Below are 21588 nucleotides of genomic sequence, written 5' to 3' on the forward strand. Positions count from 1 at the left end.
TGTGAAGCCGCTGTGACAGAAAGGCAAACTAAACATTTATTGTAAAAGCAAATTACGAGCAAGGCATGCTGGGAAAAACGGCCTCTATGTTACTTTTTTGTTTCTCCCAACACATTTGCATGTCTTTAAAAAATATCTCGACTAATAGCAACGAGCAGATGAAATAACATTAGAAAAGACTTGATAAAAACCCAAGCTTCATTCAATATATAATGGTGTAACTTTGCGTTGAGCAGCAAACTTAGAATTTGAAATTGTGCGAAAGATAAGCCTACTTCAAAACGTAGCCAGCATTGTTAAGCCTACTGTTTCCTCGTTTCACAGAGCCTACGTTACAATAAGAGCGAATCTACGGCACCATGACCGAGGAGCACCGGCGGTTTTCAGCCTATATGTACTTCCCTCCGCCTTATTACATCCGGGCATTCAGAAGACTTGTAGTCTGGGCTACACGCGGAGGACCTGGTTCCTCTCCTCGCCCAGGGGAAAGTCCCCGGACATGAGGCAGAAAGTGCTCTGGGTAAATCCAACGTCGGTCGGAGTTCATCGTCACCTTCAGCGGAGACGCTCGTGTGTGAGCAGAGCTGGACGGTATCCGACCGACTTTGTCAGCAGCGATAGTCATGCAAGTGCGCGGCTACACCGCCAAACACAACGGGGCTCATTCTCTGAATGCCTGCTTTTTTCTACTCCTTTTGTCGTACAACAGAATTATTATACAATTTCAAATAAATAATGCCTGCCGCGACCAACTGCAGGTTCTTGTGTCAGCCCATCACAGAGAGGGGCCATGCAGCCTTTATCTGTTAAGCCTAATTAAGCATTTAGCTCCTCATGCAACCACAACAGTCAGCAAAAACATGATACTAGAGGTGACTCCTAATGTGCTTATGCCCAGCATCATGTCCTCATATGCCCTAATACATGTATCAGGGCATATGTATACGCCCAATGACACGAATGGCATAATAGGCCTACAATAACAATATTGTGTAAGAAAAAAAGTTAGAAAAATGTCAGCAGCGAAGTAATAGCACTTTTCATTTTGTGTCATTAAAAGTTTCCTAATCGACAACTGGACAACTATTATTATTATTATTATTATTATTAATAACTATTATGCAATTTCTCCATCTGTGAGATCAATAAAGTACCATCTTATCTTATCTCTTATGCTATAGTTTGCTTGTAGGACTGAGGGCCCATTTAATAGCATATTACATTTTTTATTTCTTTCCGCTTTGACATTGAATTTATTTTAAAACCTCCCTTCATTAAATTGGCATAATTCCTATTATCAGATGTGCTTTTCTAATTTTGTCCTCTCTCTGATAATGTGCACTAAGTCTCCTGAACTGGGTTATTGGGTATCTGTTTCCCATGTGGTGTCCCCTTTCTTCACACGATAACAAACTGGGGAGTCACACGCTGACGCCACTAGAGGGCGCCGCCAACCTTGCGCATCCTTCTATAAACCTTTGTAATTTGCGTAGACTTTACTGCACGGGATTATGGGCAACAAAGAGATTATGTCGTCACATGGCCACTCCAAATGGTGCCTCCATGCCTCGGAGTAACCTACTTCCCCCCCGTGTGAGACATTGGTGGGAGAGGGTGTGTGCGCGCACGAAACGGCAGCATCACAAAGGTTTGGACTCCTCCCTGCTGACGGAGAGGGGAGGTAGCAGACAGAGGATCAGGGCTAGATGAGACCAAATGAACACAGAGCGCGTGCTGTCTCGTGAACAGACTGGTCATTTTGGGGGTTTTAAATTTTGGGAGGGAGAGAAGTGTCTACTATTTTTTGGGTTTGGGGAATAAGTAGAAAAACACTTAGGCCAAAAATTACCAGAGGAAGGAAAGGGAGGCAAAGTCAGGAAGGATACAGGGGGGGATAGGAGGCAAGAATAGCAAGCAAGGGGGGGGACCAGATTAAGAGCGAAGATGGCCGAACCGGAGCTGAAATCTCGGGGCAGCCGGGAGAGCCTGGCCAAGAGCCTGGAGAAGACACGAGGTAGGTACCCGCCCGGACGCACGCTCCCTTCCGACTCACACCCCTCTATTTGGCTACCACATGGTTCATGGTTGCGCCTTTTTCCGCCGCGCGCACTGATGTAACGTTGCGAGATGTGGAGCCGGTTGCTATAGTGATGCCTCTCTAGGGAAAAGATGCGTATGCTGGACCGTGAACAGAGACCAGGGGAATATCTAAAATATGACTTACTATAGCAACCTCAGAGATTTCATGCAGCCTGTAGTATTGTTATTACAATATTTTTCTTAATAAATTCAGCTATAATTTCTAAAACAAACAAACAAATAACTTCTCAAATGATTAGCTTTAGTTACACTATATGTTTACCTTGTTCTTGAACCAGGAATTTGCGTAAAGATGGGTTCTGGTCATAATATTTTTGGGCTGTTACAGGCACCATTCAGAATTTCATATTTCATCACCGTGCAGCGATCTGGACTCCACATTTTGGGTGGGAGAGGCACCATTATAGAAATGCCTTGAAAGCAGCTCCTCAAAGCAGGGTTCAATGACAATAACAACACATTTACAACAAAACATTTTACCATCTGTTTTCAACTATTTTGACTCATCTTCTATAACCTAGCCTCCTTTTTCATAATATAATTTGACAATAAACATAAGAAAAACGAGAAAAAGGGTCCTGCATTATCTTTAGACTCTCCCATATGGAATGGAATTGTATTTGTATAGCACTTTTTTGACACAATTCACCGAGCGCTTCACACTTCAGAGGAGATTTTATTGCTTGTCTCCACACATGGTGTAAGCTACGTAGCCACGTCTGCCCTCTGGGGCCCTTTCCGCGCCAACGGACCCTCCTACTAGGGCTGCTCGATTATTGAAAAAATAATAATCACAATTATTTTTGGCATGATTGAAATCACGATTATTCAAACGATTATTTGTTGCCTTTAAAAAAATCTTTATTTTATTTATTTATTAATCAAAACACTACACTACACTTTATGTTTTCTGTACAGTCATAAAAGTACAAATGATTTCAAGTACGCCTTGATTAAAGAGAGGTCCCTGTTTCACACCTGCCCCCTGCTGGCCAGCTCTCACACTTGCGCAAGTAAACTGAGCAGCGCGGCCTGATGACATCATCACACAGCGCCGTTTGTTTTTATGTCATGACAAAAGCATGAGCCATGGCACGTGAAATGTGAAGGGAAAATAATCCCAGCGGCCTGAAATAACATAAGTCTGCTTTGCAAAAAAAATAAATAAAATAAAATAAAAAAAATAAAATATATATATATATATATATATATATATATATATATATATATATACGGCATGTACCACCGAAACATAACCTACACGGCATGTACCACCGAAACATAACTGAAGTGGCGGATATACAGAAATCCTACCAATGGCTAGACAGAGCCGGACTAAAGGACAGCACAGAGGCACTCATCATGGCTGCACAGGAGCAGGCCTTGAGCACCAGAGCAATAGAGGCCCAGATCTACCACACCAGACAAGACCCCAGGTGTAGACTGTGCAAAGAGGCCAATGAGACAATCCAGCACATAACTGCAGGGTGTAAGATGCTGGCAGGGAAAGCTTACATGGAGCGCCATAACCAAGTGGCTGGTATAGTGTACAGGAACATCTGTGCAGAGTATGGGCTGGAAACCCCAAGGTCAAAGTGGGAAACACCTCCAAAGGTGGTCGAGAATGACCGAGCCAAGATCCTGTGGGACTTCCAGATACAGACGGACAAAATGGTAATGGCGAACCAACCGGACATTGTGGTGGTGGACAAAGAGCAGAGGAAAGCCATTGTGGTCGACATAGCAATACCAAGCGACTTCAACATCAGGAAAAAGGAACACGAGAAACTAGAGAAATACCAGGGGCTCAGAGAAGAGCTGGAGAAAACCTGGAGGGTGAAGGCATCAGTGGTGCCCGTGGTCGTTGGGGCACTCGGGGCAGTGACCCCCAAACTGGAGGAGTGGCTCCAGCAGATCCCAGGAAATACATCAGACATCTCGGTCCAGAACAGTGCAGTTCTAGGAACAGCAAAGATACTGCGCAGAACCCTCAAGCTCCCAGGCCTCTGGTAGAGGACCCGAGCAGGAGGAGAAAGAGACCGCCCGCGGAGGGTGAGGAAGAGTTTTTTTTTTTTTTTATATATATATATATATATATAAAATTAATTAAAAAAAAACAAAAAAAAACAAATTATAATCGATTTTTTGCGATTATGCTAATTTTGTAATCGTTTACTGTTGTAATCGAAATCGTAATCGAATTTAGATTAATTACACAGCCCTACCTCCTACCACCACTCTTCATTCCTGTACTCAGACAGACATCATTCATCTTGGCATCCATTGATAGAAAAAGAATAACTCCTATTAATTTCTTCTCTTCTCCAGCAGCGGAAGCAGGAGAACCAGAGCAGGATGGTCTCATAGTGGAGCGATCGCCATCTCCCCAGACAGCTCCCACTGCCGGCACCCCGACTGCGGACTGTCCGGCCAAAGGGGAGAAGATCGTACTGAAACGTAGCATCACCCTGTTCAACGGTGTGGGCATGATCATCGGCACCATCATCGGCTCGGGTATTTTCGTCTCTCCGACCGGTGTGGTGAAAGAGGTTGGGTCCACGGGCCTCTCCCTGGTGGTGTGGACTGTGTGTGGGGTGATATCCACTATGGGGGCTCTGTGCTACGCTGAGCTGGGCACCACTATTGCTAAATCCGGGGGCGACTACACATACATCTTGGAGGTGTACGGAGAACTGGCGGCCTTCCTGAAGCTCTGGGTGGAGATGCTGATTATCCGGCCGTCCTCTCAGTACGTGGTGTCGCTGGTGTTTGCCACTTACCTGCTCAAGCCGCTCTACCCCAGCTGCCCCGTGCCCGACAGTGCTGCTAAAGTCATCGCCTGCCTCTGTCTGAGTAAGTGCTGGCTTTAATTTTGCTGCTCAGTTAGCCAGAAATGTTCAGATTTCTTGTACACTTTGGTGCTTTTTTTACATTGCAATTTGACATTTGCGTCCTACCAACCAATTATATTAGTATCTACTGTATAACAAGGCAAGCTTAATTCACAATGCCTCATTTCACACTTTTCCAGACATGTTCTTCATCCAAATTGCGTGTAATCTGATTATGTGTTTTGCCATTCAGTTGAATTCCATTGTAGATTTTGAATAAAATCTGAAAATCCTGATCCTTCCCCCAGACGGAAACAAAACAGGAAGGTTGTCCAGACAAATCTTTGCTTTGAATGTTTGTCCTTTTTTCCCCCCCCCAGCCTCTCTGACATTTGTGAACTGCATCAGTGTAAGAGCAGCCACCAAAGTCCAGGACCTGTTCACTGCCTCCAAGCTGCTGGCTCTCATCATTATCATCCTCTTCGGATTCATTCAGATCTTCACAGGTGAGGCCTTTGTGCCTTTGTCCTCGTGTTTAATTTGGTGTGTGCGAGTCCCCGCAAATGTAACTGACAAAAGTTACTCTTTAGCCCTGTAGACAAACAAGAACTATTATAAAGAGCCAAAACAAATGTAACTATCTGATAAGGTGAGTACCTCCCCAATTACTGAATGGCTCTCTGCTTCAGATCATTTCAGAATGTGGTCCTTGATGCAACAACTTTTGCCACCCATTCATCCAATTTAGATATATTTCTTATTTGATTGATGTCCTTTGACCCATATGTAACATGTTTCTCAAGGAAAGCCCAAAGTCTACCATTGTAAGTCTTTACATGCATCAAAAATATCATACTATAATCTTTCGATATACCGTAGCTCTCCTAAAATAACTCTCTTTGCCGGCTGACTTCAAAAGATGAGACAAGAATAGACATTTATTGATCGGTCACACTTAACATCTTGTGGGAGTAGTTGGATGGTGATTGATTTGACAGTTCAAAGTGCCGTCCAAAAAGCTTGTGGAAACTCGGTGTGCCTCATGGCTCATTCATCTCGCTGCTGTTGACGCTGACGTCTGTTCCTTTTGTCTCTAATGATGCACAAATTGTTGACCAGGGCTAATGGGCTCACCCAAGCAGACTGCCCTCCTTTTAGACGCAGAGTCCAAACACAGGGCTGGTCTGTCTGCTGTGGTGCCAATGCGTCCTTAGTGTGCGGCCTGAGCATGTCAACTTAGACCTATTCATTTAGAGGACTCTCCATACATCAGCGGCGTTCATTTGATTAATTTCGTTCACAGATGAGCAGGAATATAGATATAAGATGCAGGTCACGATACACAGGGGTTGATGTAGTGCGACTCGAATTACAACAATTGCAATACTTAAGCTTAAATGTATGAAAAAGTAAGCTAAAGTCCAGTTGTCTGAAGTTATGAAACCAGCGTTAATCTGATGAATAATGAAAGATGTAACATGATATAAGAAAGCAAGTTTATTTGAGGAGCGCCTTTCACAGAGATCAGCTCACAAGGCACTGAGAAAACAGTCTGTGATAACATTGAAAAGACAATAGTAAGACAAAATCATCGGCACAGTGGCTGAGCTGTTAGCGCTCTCGCCTCACTGCAAGAAGGTCCCAGGTTTGATTCCTGGACCATGCGGGCCTTTCTGTGTGCAGTTTGCATGTTTCTTCTCCCATGTCTGAATGGGTTTCCTCCGGTTTCCCCCATCAACAAAAAACATGCACAATAGGTTAATCCTCCAGCCAGATGATTCTGACCATCAGCCTGACTCGGCATCTGGAGATGGGTCCCCGGACATTGCGGTCGCCCACTGCTCCTTACGTGTTGCCCCAGCGGCGTCGAAGGATGGGTAAAATGCAGAGGACAAATTTCCCAACAGGGACAATGTACCTTAACCTTAACCTCCTATAAAGAGATGAAACTACAAACGGCAAAATATATTGTTGTATTTGTGCAGTTTGGAGTAATGATGGCTAAAGCCTTTACCAGACACTGTGGCTCTGAGTTTAAACTCACAAATTAACGCATGACTCAAGCAGTTTGCAGACATGTCATCTCTTTAGTGTTATTTCTTCTCGCTAGTATCTCTCCCTGGTGATTTTATTCAGAAATTTTGTTAAGAGTTGCAAAGCATTCTTGGACAGACACTGTGAATGAAAAAAAAAAGTGAGTTAGTGCATCCAAAGATGTTCTTACACTGTCATGTGTTCGCTAATATAAATATTTACCATCAGTGACAATTACAGATAAGATTAGTTCACTGACTCAGTTTGATTCGTTTATCTTGTAGCAAATGCTTCTGCTTCTCGATCGACATCTTGGACTCATCCCAGAATTGTCATTTTGTGATTTTCTTCATCTATTGTTTTTTTTAAAAACAAATTATATGTAACCTCATACCAATTCACGTTTGTCCCCTAACACCCACCCGAACATGCCGCCGGAATTACTGCTCGAATGACTTTAGCGGGAAGACTTTGCGGTGGGATTGGCGTAGCCCCTGTACTACATCTGCTGCCCCTTTATGTTGAGGCCCCGCCCACTGCTGTACTCCACACCGTCGCCATGGCAACGGGGTGTCAAGGCCTCGCCGTCTGTCGCCGCGCCTCGGTCTTTGGGAGAAAGAGGCAAACGGACAGAGCTCGAATAAAAAAGCCTCCACAATACAGCAGTCATTACCATGTGAAAGTGGCAGGTAGAAGACAGGGCTGAGGTTACAGGCTTAAAAATGCGATTGAACTCATGTTAATTTACTGGCACAATGGAAATGTTTTAAAATCTTGCTGTAGGTACAAAAAAAAAATCAGTAAGAAGCCATTTGTAATCCTTGTATATAAATGTTAAACTAGTAATGTATTGGTTGAAGCCTGCACACTATCTGTCTTTGAACCATTTAAATATATAATAAATGTAACCTTTGGAATAACTTAGTGTGGTGAGAAGTTGTAGATGAAAAAAATGCACCTCTGACTTTTTTAAATGCCAAATGAGCAGGACCTCATCATGTTCCCTGCACTTCAGAAGAGCCTGGTTTCACCCGCACAGTTCACCACCGCTTCCTGAAAATGTCACGTCTGTCAACAGTGGAAAGCTGGACCTCTGCATAACTGACCAGCCAGTATGAAAATAACTGATTTTCTATGTGCAGGTGATGTGCCGTACCTCACTCCAGATAAGGCGTTTGAAGGGAGCAAATGGGGCGTGAACCACATTGTGCTGGCTCTGTACAGTGGGCTGTACGCTTTCGGAGGCTGGTAAGGCTGAAATTAAATTAGCATGAAATGTAAATAGTTTGTCTGCAAAGGCACTTACTGTAAATGTCAGTCAACCTCCTAATTCCCTTTGCTGACGACCGGTTTTCCTTCAATCATGAGCAAAAATCTGACCCTTACTGTTCAAAAGACGGCTTGTGTTGGATGGTCCTCACACACTCCTCTCAAAAAACACAGTTTGAATGGATGCAAGTAGAAAATCGGGAAGACTTGACCAAGCAACTAATTCTTTTTACTTCTTTCTACCATCTTTGTTGTGTCCAGGAACTACCTGAACTATGTGACCGAGGAGATGATCAATCCAGAGAGGTGACTTAAATGCGATAAAGGTTGTGTCGAGACGAGACTCATCTCTGACTTTGGCATGAAGACTTGATCAATGCACGGACACGCACTCAACAATTAATATGCATGACATGACAAGTTTATAATTTTTGCATGGACATTGACTTTTAAAACGGCTACAATTACTCAACATGTAATGTATCACATATTTTCCCTGGACACTTCCCAAAACATTACAAGACCAGCTGCATGGAGTTTACACATTTATTGAAGCTTTTACACCTCCTTTGAGCAGGATTGTCCTTTGCTCTGTAGGAATCTGCCCCTGTCCATCATCATCTCCATGCCGATAGTCACCATAGTGTACGTGCTGACCAACCTCGCGTACTTCACCACTATCTCGCCCGAAGCCATGATCGAGTCTGAGGCCGTCGCTGTGGTAAGTACAAAAGCAATCTCTCCATCTCCTTTCACAACACAGCGTGGCGCTCAATGGCAGTGGATAAAGGTAGTAAGTAGATATCTTTGTCAGCTACATTGGATTAATGACTCAAGGGCTTTGTACACACTTGCTTAATTGAAGCTTAATGTTATGTCGTGTAAGTAAGACCCAACTGTCTATAAATGTAGTAGACAGATCGTATCAAATTATTTTCTAAACATATGGTTATTATTTAGGTTTATCATTTGATAGTTGTATTAAAGGAGACATATACATTTTTCACCATGCTATAATGTTTCTTCATCAAAAACAGGAATGTAGTAGCATTTTACTTAATTAACGAGGGTAGAATAGTACTGTTACTAATACTTCTGCTATGCTTTGTTTTGTATTTAATGGATTATGTTTAGTTTGAGGGAGAATGTGGAGGTTTTCTCTGCACTTTTTTAAGCCTTTAAACCGGAGACAAGCTGTGACCGAAATACGACTTAGACTTGAAAAATATCATGTCAAATATTGTCTTTTCTAAAAAAAAATTAACTGTTGAAGAAACCTTAAGTAAAGAAGAAAAGCTTAATTTATCAAACAACCCGATAACAGTCATTTTAACCAACTAAACCTTTTCTGTACATCAAATATTTTGTTTTCTAGGAAAGGCTCACGATAACGGTTCCGTGAGCCGATACCGTGAATTCTGAACTCAGACTATATTTATTCTGGTGTTGTCCATTTCTAACATGCCTTTAGCAAAGATTAAATATCTTTTAAACATTTTTTAACGTAATTCTCCCTGTTGCCTGTAGAGGGGGCTTGTAAAACAACACAGTCCCTGCTGATGAAGTGTAAATTCCCTACACGCCTTATTTTAGATGTGAAAAATCAATGCTGAGGTGCTCAAAAGCAGATTCATGATGGTGGCAGAATGGTGGTGCAGCAGGTAGTGCTCTTGCCTCACCGCAAGAAGGTCCTGGTCGACCCTTGAGCCAGGTGGGTTTGGGTTTCTTGGGTTTCTTTCTGTGCAGTGTGCTCTCACTGTGAGTAAGTTTCCTTTGGGTGCTCCAGTATCTCCAGCCACTAAAACATGTACAACACATGTGTCTCTTCTCTGGGCAAAGACTCCCCTGAAAAAGCAATTCTGAAATCTCAGTGGAAGTTTTCTGGTTAAATAAAGAAAAAAAGAAAAAAGAATCAATGTTCTGACGATGACAACAAAAGCAGCACAGAACAAATAATACGACAGGAGGGGAACATAGTCGACTGCTTTCGAAGTGTAATCATAAAGCAAGAACAAATTAAAACAAACTTGCTAAATTTGAACACAATCCAACATGTGACAGATATTTCACTCTCCATAATCGCTTCTATGCCATCTGACAGAGTTTTGGAGAGTACCATCTGGGGGTTATGTCCTGGCTCATTCCAGTGTTCGTCGGACTTTCCTGCTTTGGAGCCGTCAACGGATCTCTCTTCACTTCAGCACGGTTTGTCGATTAACAGCACTTACAGATCATGGCAGTTTTATAATATTGCATGGTAAATCCACACTTTAAACTATATGGACTCCAAGCTCTTAACCTCTTAACTCCCACCTGAACGGATCCCATTTTCTCCAGTTTGGCTTTGAACCTAATCAAAACGCTTCTTGGGAAAAAAGCACCAAAATAGCCACAAAAAATGAGAACAAAAACAAGGATGTAAACGCAACAAACGTGACGAAAATTCAACAAAAATGTGACAAAAATTCAACAAAAATTCAACAAAAATTCAAAAAAATTCAACAAAAATTCAACAAAAATGTGGCAAAAATTCAACAAAAATGTGACAAAAATTCAACAAAAATGAAAAAAAAAAAGAAAGGAAACATACAAAAGGTGTCACAACACAGCAACAACGCGAGGAAAAAGATCAGTTTTGTGGGTCTTAGCTTTCAAATGAGGTGTTACACAGGCCTATAATATAATAACCAAAGAGGACAGAATGCATTTGGTTTAGGCGGGTGGTAAGACGTTAACAAGTCTCATTGTGTTGTTACAGTGATCTGGTAATACGAAAGACGCAACAGCACAGAACTAAATATCTTTTTGTATTTACATGCTGTTTACAAATATTTTTTTTAAATCTTCATCTAAAAATAAGACTTTATACTGTATTTCTGGAGAAAAAACTAACAGCATTTCTCCAATACCCTGAGCATATACCCTCAAGATTGCAGTAAATACCTTACTGTTATTGTTAAAACCAAAACATTACAGAACCATGTGATCTGGATATAGTTACACCCTCACTGCAAATTCTTGACATTACACAAACCTGGAATGTATTTATGTTTGATGTGTTTGATGTTTCAGGTTGTTTTATGCTGGAGCCAGAGAGGGGCAGCTCCCTGCTGCTCTGGGGCTGGTCCACACCGATCTGTTCACACCAGTGCCCTCCCTCATCTTCACTGTAAGGTTTCTCACACATACTAATAACAAGCAGAAATGTTTGTATTGTACCCTGTTACCGATCACTGGCCTGTATGAGCAAAGAAAGCGGAAGAGAGAATATTAAGATTTTGTTTTTAACTTTAACCCTCATAAAAGACAAACCACCACACACTGAATCTAATTACAGAGCCCTAGCCTGGAAGGCGTCTCACAATTTTGTGCATTGCTATGATTAATTTATGTGAATGAGCAGAATGTATCGAGAGCTAGAAACAAGTTAATAGTTTGGCTAACTGTTCAAACTCCTTTTCTACTTAAAAAGAAAACAACAATATTCAAGTACAGCAGCTTTAAATGTTACAACCTAGCAATACAGCAAACATAAGTCTGCTGTTTTTTTTGCTTTGATGTGTTAAAACCAGACACAACAACAAACCTTAAGCAGAGCCACTTTATCCAATGGGCTAGCAGGGGCTGGAGCCCAGGGGCCTACCATAGTCAAGGGCCTATCAGAATTAAGGAAAAGGTGATTTGTTGATTTTCATGTCAATCACTTTACTTTGCGGCATGACTAACCGTATCTGATGATCGGCCCGCCCTACCTGGCCCGGAGGGATACATAAGAGTAGCAGGGTTAGGGTTTTTGTGAGATTTAGGGTAAGGGTTATAGGTTAGCGTTAGGGTTTGCGCTGACGGGGGGTGGGGCCTACAATTCTGTTTAAGCCCCGAGGCCTATGGGTTCATTAAGGTAGGCTTGACCTTAAGGCTCTTTGCATTATTGCGTTATTCATGTTTTAAGGTTTTTGGTAAAATTTGAAAAACAATGGGGGTGTTACAGGCCTTGTGATTTTCTAAGGGCATAGTCAGTGATACCTAAAGTTCCAGCAGTGTTTACAGAAGAAATGTTCTTAGGCAGTTTGTTTTGCTCGGAGGCTGACAAAAGGTTCCTGAAAAGACCTGACATGTTGCTCCTGTGTTCGCAGTGCTGCCTGTCCATGATGTACGCCGTTTCTCAAGACATCTTCTCCGTCATCAACCTCTTCAGCTTCTTCACCTGGATATGGGTGGGCATGGCGATCGCAGGGTTGCTTTGGCTGCGGATCAAAAAGCCTGACCTCAGGAGGCCCATCAAGGTACTTCCAACACTCGCCCAAGAAAACGTGGTACAGTAGATTGAATGATAAAGTCTTTGCCCCCGATGTGATGTTTGTAACATGATGCTATGACTGTCCACCATTAACTCACTGCCTGCCATGTAAATCTTGAGCTTTTACTTTATGTGGACAAGGCACTGCGACCAGCCTAAAGGGAAGAGCAGCGGCCTCCTGAGAATTCACACGGAAATCACGTGTCGCTCCTGTGCATGTTGTTATTTTTCCCTTTCATACTGATCAGGTAGATAGACATTCCACAATAGTAGGGCTGGATACAGTTAAACGATACTAGTCTGATATCGGAAATCTTTTTTGGGTAATACAGGTTTCGAAAAAAGAGTATCGAAAGCAGGTACAGAAAAAAATATCGCACCTCTTTATATCCATGTTTTGATGCTGTTGGTCTAGGGACAGTTTGTTTTTCCAATTTGTTCCCCCATTTTGTTATTAATATTTTCCCTATTTCCACCCAATTTACTCAAATTTGTACCTTATTTTTGCCATATTTTCTCCCTATTTCATTTTGTTGTTCCCCCACATTTCTTGACATTGGCGATGAACCTGATATTGTAAATTTGCAAATCACACATCATTGTTCTGGTTCTAGACGACAAATATTTCAGTATAGGCATCGAAAAAAGTATCGTTCAGGCATTGGTATCGAAAACCAAGTATTGTTAAAGTACGTACTAGTATCAAATTTTTTTTAACGGTACCCAGCCCTAAACTAGTGGTTCTCAACCTTTTGGAGCCGCGACCCCCATTATAACAGGTAAAGGGGTTCGTGACCCCCGCCTACATTAGCCTACATTAGCCTACATATTGGATTTTCAATGAGCCATGCTGAAAGACAAATTTCTGCTCTTTGGAACAGACAATAAAGTTCTATTCTATTCTATTCTATTCTATTCTATTCTATTCTATTCTATTCTATTCTATTCTATAATTCTTAAAGGGACTATACGGAGTTTAAAAATGTTAAAATTAAGTATTTTCCTCCCCCTACATGTTCCAGCCATGTCCTAATGTGTAGAATGAGCCCAGACCTGTTCACCACAACTGCCTCTAAAATCCTGCACTGGCACTAAAAATGTTGTTACTTCGGTCTGAAGTGCCGTCATGCACGAGCTTAATATAGAAGCTGCAGTTACGAATAAGACCAGAGGTAGCAGTAGTGAGTATAAAATGGCTAACTTGCGTCTATTCCCTTTAAAAAACAAAGATAAAAACAAATAGCTGAAATTAAATTCATTAAACTACGAATAATAATAATGGCGAATAATGGCACTCTGGTAAAATAGCAAACACATGCTACAATAAAACATTAGCTTATATGCTAATGAAAATATGTATATTTTATCTAAATGATATGGCGACCACCCAAATTTATCTGGCGACCCCAGTTTCTTCAGTGGTTGAGAACCACTGCCCTAAACTATAGTGAATGCTTTCCACTAGTACTATTTCACACAAAAATAGTTTTATTCCTCCAAAGTCCAAACTCCACTCTAGACAATGGGCTGTTATTGGCACAGGATTGGCTGTAGATCTGTTGATTAAAAAGCACCATGCCAAAAACTGAGATTGACCAAAGATTTAATTACACTTTGGAAAGGAAAAGAAAGGACTTTATTTATACAGCGCCTTTCACAGACATGGCCTCAAAGTGCTTTACATAAGACTGTTTACTTTCACTGAATACTCTGCACTTTGGCAAAATCTGACTTACCATATTTTCCTGACTATAAGTCGCACTTTTTTTTCATAGTTTGCTGGTGGTGCGACTTATACTCAGGTCGTGCGACTTATATATCAAAATATATAATTTCACATGTTATTTTCACACAGACAGCCGCTAAAGGGCGCTCTAGGCTTGTTTACCAGTATCTGCTTCTCCTGTTCCACTGAGATTTAAGAAAACGGTAATTGAGCAGCAGAAAAAAAGTTTGGAATGAGGGAGAAACTTGTGATGGACTGGCAAAAAGCGGAGGTTACTCTTACTGCAATGAAGAAAACAGAAAAAGCTAGATCGCCACAGCTCGAGGAACAAGGCTTGTAAGTGCAGTGCAGTTACAGTAAACGGATATTATTTTAAAGAAAACCGAGCGAACAACATACCTGCAGCAGCAAATGTTTGGGCTTCCCTCGTGTCTACCGGTAACTTCCGGATACCCAGTTATTAAAGAGACGTGATTGGCGGGACGCGGTCACATGACCCTATTCTCGCGATAGCGCGGAGGCAACCATAGAGTTGGAGAAGGGCAAATGAATGAATTCGACACCTGCGTTACACCTCCAAGCACAGGGAGTGCAGCCAAGGCTGGTGTGACTTATACTCCGGAGTGACTTATTTATGTTTTTTCCTTCTTCATTATGCATTTTTTGGCTCGTGCAATTTATAATCTGGAGCGATTTATAGTCTGGAAAATACGGTATTTTTTTTTTCTATAGGTAATACAATACAACAAAACACCTATCCCCATTAGAGTGTAATGGGGATTAGCTCATTACCCTGTAGTTTAGACCTCGACAAACATGTTCTGAAATGCATGTGATTCCTGTATGAGCTGAGCCTTTCCCAAATGTCTCTCCGATGTTAGTGTCCCTTCAAACTCAGTCCTGAATCCTAACGATAAAACTGCAAAAATGGATTGCAATTCCAATACTTTTCGGGGGAGGGAAAATTCAAATCCTGAACGACTGAGCGCATACACAAATATTGATAAAGTGGTACTGATTTGTTTTGTTGAAGGATGAGGGGAAAAAAGACATTGATGTTGAGATTCTTTGCTGGACATGTGGGTAGATGAAGGCAGATGAATCACTGTTATATACTGTGTGCTGTTATTGCACCACTGCAGTGTTCGGTTTGTTTAAAGATGCCCCATTGGGTTTTAGCTTCTTTATTATTGCAGCCCCACACTGGCTTTCAGGATAAGAGAAGACAGTGCGTCCATGAATAGAGTGTTTTGTTTCTGTTTGATCGTGAGAGATTCTGGCCACAGTCTTTCATCTCTCCTCAGTGTGAGCACTCTCCGTCCATTTGTTTTAAAGGAGCCTCTTACGCGGCTTTGACTGTGCGTAATAGAGCTCAGTCAGTACCTCTGATCTGCCCTCACAATGGAGCACTTGTGGATAACACGGTGTTCCTTTAGTTACATTTGTACAGTCACACAGGGCAGACGAAGTTAGGGAAATTAATGACCAGGCCCTAAGCTCCTGGTCAGGTCAAACATTGTCGTGTTTTTAATATGGGTACAATTAAATGATATCAGTATGGTAAAGTTAAGGGACTACAGGTATCGAAAAAATAAAAGTACCAACAATATGTATCTTTTGATCCTAGTTTTGATGCCTGTTGGTTCAGGGACAGCATTAAAGGAAGTTACTTGGTTGTTTCAACTATAAATGATACACATTTAAAAGAAATTGTGTTTTATGGAAGAAATGAACATTATTGTTCTGTTAATGCTTTCTAGATGACAAATATTTTCGTATAGGTATCGAAAAAAGTGTTGTTCAGGTTTTCTAAACCAAGTATTGTTAAAGTATGTTAAAAAATTAACGTTACCCTGTCAGACAGGATAGGTTGAATATAATTCAGGACATTGCTTCTTTATTTGTATTTTTTCCTTCATGTAATGTCACATAAGAGAAATACTGAAAAAATCAATTTACAAATGGGTGTAGGGCATACTTTTTTTTTTTTTTAACTGTTTTAGTTACAGTTATATAATGTCAAAGAAAGAAATAAGCAAATTCATTACAGTAATGTTGTAGCAGTTTATGTGAGCAATATACATTCTTAATTTACATCCTCACATCATTACACAGTAATGACAACTCAAAAGGAGTAGGCCGAAGCAAGACAGCTTATAAGTGCCTACCCCGTATCTAAAAGTGATTTACTTTCATGCGTTTCAGAATAATGCAACTGAATACAAAACGTAGTAGTATATCCTTACAAAAGAAAAAGATCCTCAAAAGGCTCCATAGCACTGAGAATATGCATGGCTGAAACACATGTGTCCAGCTGCAGGTAATAATAACGGTGCATCTCGTGTTCAAACAGTTTGACATTACATTATAACTTACTAAGTTATCCAGGCACAAAACACTTACCCAGGCACGTGCACAGCCAGAGCGTGCATGTGCATCCTTAAAATTAGCAGCATTGATGAAAAGCTTTTACATTTCACAAGATGAAAATCTGTAGAACAAAAATAGAAATGTATGTTGTTACTAACTGTTGTAAATCTTTTTTTTCCTTCTCATTAACATAATACCAAATCAAATCATTATTTATATTTATAAATACTAGTCACCATTCTATGTATATACTTATTAAGTATTACATTTGTCATATTTTTTTTTATAATCAACACTACACATTATTATTATACTATTATCATCATCACCATCATCACCATCATCACCATCATCATCATCATCATCATCATGTCCTTGGGAAGACACTTAACCATATATATATCATCCCAGCCCTAACAAACTGTAATTGTACTATTATTATGATGCCTTCCATGCAGAGAGCTGATATCTTCACTTGCACGCAGAGTGAACCTCTCTGAAATGTCCTGTGCTGTTCTCAGGTGTATCTGTTCATCCCGGTGACGTTTGTTTTGAGCTGCGTGTTCATGATTGTGGTGTCATTCTGGGCCGCTCCCTTCGAGTGCCTGGTGGGCAGCAGCATCATCCTCCCGGGGTTCCCTGCCTACCTGCTGGGGTACAAGTGGAAGAAGCCTCGCGTGGTGCGGAAGATGCTGGGTGAGTACGGGACAGAGTGTTTGCTTTGGAGAAGCAGGAGGAGCGTATCTCACTGTTTTGTTATGGAAACGGATACATTCACGGAATTTGAAAAGATGGTGTCAATGTGATGATTGTTATTGAAGTGATGAGGCATGTGATCTGAGGCGTTAGACTTGAACTTGAGTGAGCAGCAAAGAAGGAACTGTCAAAAGATGCCTCAAAGTCTCTGTGTGTCGTATTGAGAAGTTTTAGAATTGTGTAATTTATGTATTGTAATATCTTCATTGTTGCCATTAACATTGTACGTTGTTGAAAGACGCTTTGTTCGATAAACGTAAGAACTGGATAAATAACCAAGCGATGCTGTAGATATGCTGACTGCTGTAGATGTGTCAGTGGCCGCCTCTGTCAGTAAAAAGAAAAACGCTCATGGGAGGCAAAGCAATCATAGGTCGTAAAGGGCCAGCGGTGCCTCAAGTCTCATGGTATATTCCAGGGCCCCAATAAGCCCCTGCTCCCAGTGTCTCTAATTGTCAATCGTAATAACTGTCGGCCTCCTAATTGCCAGTCATATTTTTTAATTGTTTTGGGAATACTGTATATATGAAAAAAAGACTTTGGAATCCTCATAGAGATGACTTAACTCTTTAACCCCCACCTTAATCGTGCAAATTTTCTCCAGTTCGGCTTGGGTTTGCTCAGGTGTATCTGTTCATCCCGGTGACGTTTGTTTTGAGTTTGTTTTGACCCAAATCTAAAAGCTTCTTGAAAAAAAAGCATCACCATAGTTACAGAAACGGGATAAAGAAGCAACGAAAGCGTAACCAAAAAAAAAAGACAAAAACACAACAAAAAACAAGTTCAAAAAAGTTTCAAAAAGGCAACATAAAAGCAACAAATATTTGATAAAGAAGCATCAAAAAAGTGAAAAGAGTGTTGAAAAAGTGAGAGTGAGAAATCCTAGGTCAGTTCTGTAGGTCTGAGATTAGCTTTTGGATTTGGGTAAAGCAGAACTGGAGAAAATGTGCTCGGTTAAAGGTGCATAATGCAACTTTTGATGTGGAAAAAATATATATATATTTGTGGGTATTTGACCTTGTAGTGACCCAGTGACTGTTTAAGAGGTCAGCATGGTGCCTTTATTTTCCATCACAGTGGGCTCTAGGACGCTCCAGGATCAATTGTTTGGGAGGAGACGGACCCTCTCACCACAAAACCTACAAAACAATAGATCTTGGAGCCTCCAAGAGACCACTGGGATGGAAAATAAAGGCGCCAGGCTGACCACTCATACAGCCGCTGGGTCACCACAGAGTAACATACACACAAATATCAACTTTTTGTTTTTGCATAAAAAGTTGCATAATGCACCTTTAAGGCAGAGAGTAAGAGGTTAAAGAGAGGTTAAAGAGAGAAAGATGTTCTTGCTGGTTGTAACAAGGCTTTTACTTGACTGGCAATGACACCTAAAAATGCAGAAGTGCTGACGTAACTCAACTCTTTTTCTTGAGTTACTCTGGTAAATAACTATGATGAATACTCATCACTGTCCGATGAAAATCAAGTCATAATTTGAGAAACTTGAAAACCAGGGCAAGACACATATGGCAAAACATTGATTTTGATTGATCTAGATTTTCCATCAATAATCAATGTAGCTGATTCATGAACTTAGATATAACGTTTATACAAGCCTCTGCGCAAACAAAAGTTTATTCCCTCCAGTATCATTTAACACACACAAAGCTTTTCATCCAAACTCTGAGCTGTTTCTGCCAAAGAAATGGCTGTAAACCTGACGATGTCAAAGTCCGTGACGATGAGATCGACCAAAGTAGAGACAGCAAAATCGCTGAAATTTCCCAGCCCTATTAAAAACCCACAATGCACTCTTTCATTTATATACACAGTGACAGTGTGTGATGTTGTCTCCTCAGAAATCTTCACCACGTTCTGTCAGAAGATCTTCATGGCTGTCCCAGAGGAGAAGGAGAAGTAGAGGATCAAACCAGGACTAAACCAGGACTGAGTCAATATTTTTTGTTTGTTTACACATTAAAAGCTGGTGTCTGCTCAAGTATGGAACATTATAATAATGTGATTCAGTGTGAAATTAAACTAAGAGTCTGTCAGGTAAATAAATTTAAAGCTTATCCTATTGGTTGAAATCAAAAAGCAGTGGAAAGAAATTCACCACATACTATGTTTTTGAATTACATTTGATCATATTTATACGTTTATTTCAGTTTTCTTCTGACCTCTCTTTGGTAGAGATTTGCCAGCTTTAGAATCAATCAGAAGTGATAAATGAATGTATGCAGTACTATTGTATAAGCTACAACACATATCACTGTAATATACACTGTCTGCTCCCACCAGGATCTACGTTTGCTGCAGTCACTCAGATCTATTTGAACGTCATGTGGCCAAAAAATAAGGACCTACTGAATACATCGAATGACCCGATTTTTCCACGTAATAATAATCGTTTCTTCAAATTGTGAAAGAGTGGTTTGGGAGTCATGTGACATCATTTCACACATGGATTGGCCAGATATCAGACCCGTTGAGCATCTTTGAGATGTGCTGGAGAAGGCTTAGCACAGGGGTCACACTTTACCACCAGTCTTGTTAAAAAAAAAAAAAAAAAAAAACATCTTTACAGAAGTTTATGCCACATTGACAGAGTGTGGTCCAACAAAAATATCAGCGTGGCTTTATTTTTGGTGGCATCTTTATTTTCGGCGGGGGCAGACAGTGTAGAACAATGAACCAACTTTTTACTATAGAGTTTAAAACTCTCAACATGCTTACGTATGCATGTATAAAAATGTCTTTGTATTATAATGTTTGTCAATAGCACAGTGTCTGATTACACACAGTTTAGTACACAGGGGTAAAAGAGATGACTACTAACAAACTGACTACTATGAATATTAACAAATATGTACCAAGCACTAGATAATTTGACAATTCTTACCACTTTAGGTTAATTTTGAGTAAAACAAATAAAAATAATAATAAATAAGACTGAGAGCAATCGGTCAGAATCAGGGTGGTAATGACAACAACTAGCTCAGCACTTACCTTCTACTAATATGATAATTTATAGTGTATAGTTTAACTTTTGTATTATTTTCGAGGTTTGGAGAGAACAGTACTGCCTTAACGCACAAGATGAGGTCAGACAATAGGAAACGCTGTTTTGCTGTGAAGTGGCGTACATTTATCAGTCCATTCCCAAAACATGTGATGAAAACATTCATGCCATTAGGATTTTGTTTCTTGTGTAGATGTCACTATTGTACTCAGTCATAGTGTTAGTGTTTTGTATTGTACATATCGTGTGCCGGCAGTGTCCTCTATTGTTACTTCATTTTCTGACCACAATGAATGTCGCTGGGGTGAATTATTTAAATTTATTGCACATCGAAATGGAAATCAAGCTCTTAAAAGGGGGTGGGATTTGAAAGGAACTCGAAGTGCTCGATATGATGTTTACTATAGTGATTAATTAGGGCTGCACAATACAAAAGTAATATATTAAACATGACTAAAAATGAACTTCAGAAGTCAGTCATTAAGCATTGTTTGGATTTGGATATTGCTAATACTGAAATAGCACTATTGTCATTTCATGTTGTGCAGCTCTAGTTTTAAAGTCCAGTAAGAAAAGCACAGGCTAATGATAAAAGAAGCAGCTACAATTTCCAACGCCGGCTTAGCAAATTGGTCCAAGCTTATCAACACAGTGAGCAATTCCTCAAATCAAAATCGCATCGGTTCTATCTTTAATCGGCGTTAACGGCTTCATCTCATCTGCTCCTGAAACACGATCGCGTTACTTATTACTTAACGTTATTAAAGCAAAATCAATTACACCCCGTGAAATGCTAAACCCTTTTCCATCAACTGCAGCGATTGGGTTGTGGAGAGAGAGTGAGCGGCGTTGCTGAAGTTGGCATAGTGCTTCGTATCGTGAGGCTTTTGAGATGAAAATAAGACATGTCGTATTCTAACTGGCCATATTATTAGGTACACCTCGTGGAATAAATGCTTAAGGCGAGACGCTGCAGGTGAATAGGGAAAAAATAATAATTTACAGATATCAATTTGAAACTTTTGCTGTAGATTACTGGCATTAATGTGAGAAAAAAATACATCGCAAGTTTTGTTTTATTCCTAAAAATGCCCCAAATTTAAAGATTTTTCAGCATTCAAATTTATGGTTTCATTTTATTGATGAATGAATTACCAAGACTTTTTCAGAGGGGATTTTGGAT

At 40.5% G+C, this 21588-nt stretch overlaps 1 protein-coding gene across 2 annotated transcripts; it reads left to right on the plus strand.

The window, feature by feature from the left end:
• Positions 1 to 1454: 1454 nt before the first annotated feature.
• Positions 1455 to 19780, plus strand: LOC306964550 (large neutral amino acids transporter small subunit 1-like). Of its 2 annotated transcripts, none has more exons than XM_079558606.1 (11): positions 1455 to 2014; positions 4432 to 4953; positions 5312 to 5437; positions 8108 to 8213; positions 8496 to 8540; positions 8832 to 8955; positions 10336 to 10439; positions 11307 to 11403; positions 12368 to 12517; positions 17149 to 17323; positions 19243 to 19780. In XM_079558606.1, exons 1-11 carry the CDS (start codon positions 1945 to 1947, stop codon positions 19302 to 19304), a joined length of 1581 nt encoding a protein of 526 aa, XP_079414732.1. In that variant the 5' UTR covers positions 1455 to 1944; the 3' UTR covers positions 19305 to 19780. The 2 variants fall into 2 exon arrangements, with proteins under 2 accessions (XP_079414732.1, XP_079414731.1); XM_079558605.1 differs by having other exon boundaries at positions 1457 to 2014; positions 4429 to 4953.
• Positions 19781 to 21588: the final 1808 nt, after the last annotated feature.

The sequence above is a fragment of the Gobius niger genome, assembly GCF_951799975.1.
Source record: "Gobius niger genome assembly, chromosome: 6".
Taxonomy (NCBI): Eukaryota; Metazoa; Chordata; class Actinopteri; order Gobiiformes; family Gobiidae; genus Gobius; species Gobius niger.

Excerpts from the sequence above, each read along its gene's own strand:
- LOC306964550 (XM_079558605.1), top strand. The coding sequence starts at position 1,945 with ATGGCCGAACCGGAGCTGAAATCTCGGGGCAGCCGGGAGAGCCTGGCC. Across the intron at positions 8,214-8,495 it reads CTGTACGCTTTCGGAGGCTG|GAACTACCTGAACTATGTGA; the intron begins GTAAGGCTGAAA and ends TGTTGTGTCCAG. Across the intron at positions 8,956-10,335 it reads AGTCTGAGGCCGTCGCTGTG|AGTTTTGGAGAGTACCATCT; the intron begins GTAAGTACAAAA and ends GCCATCTGACAG.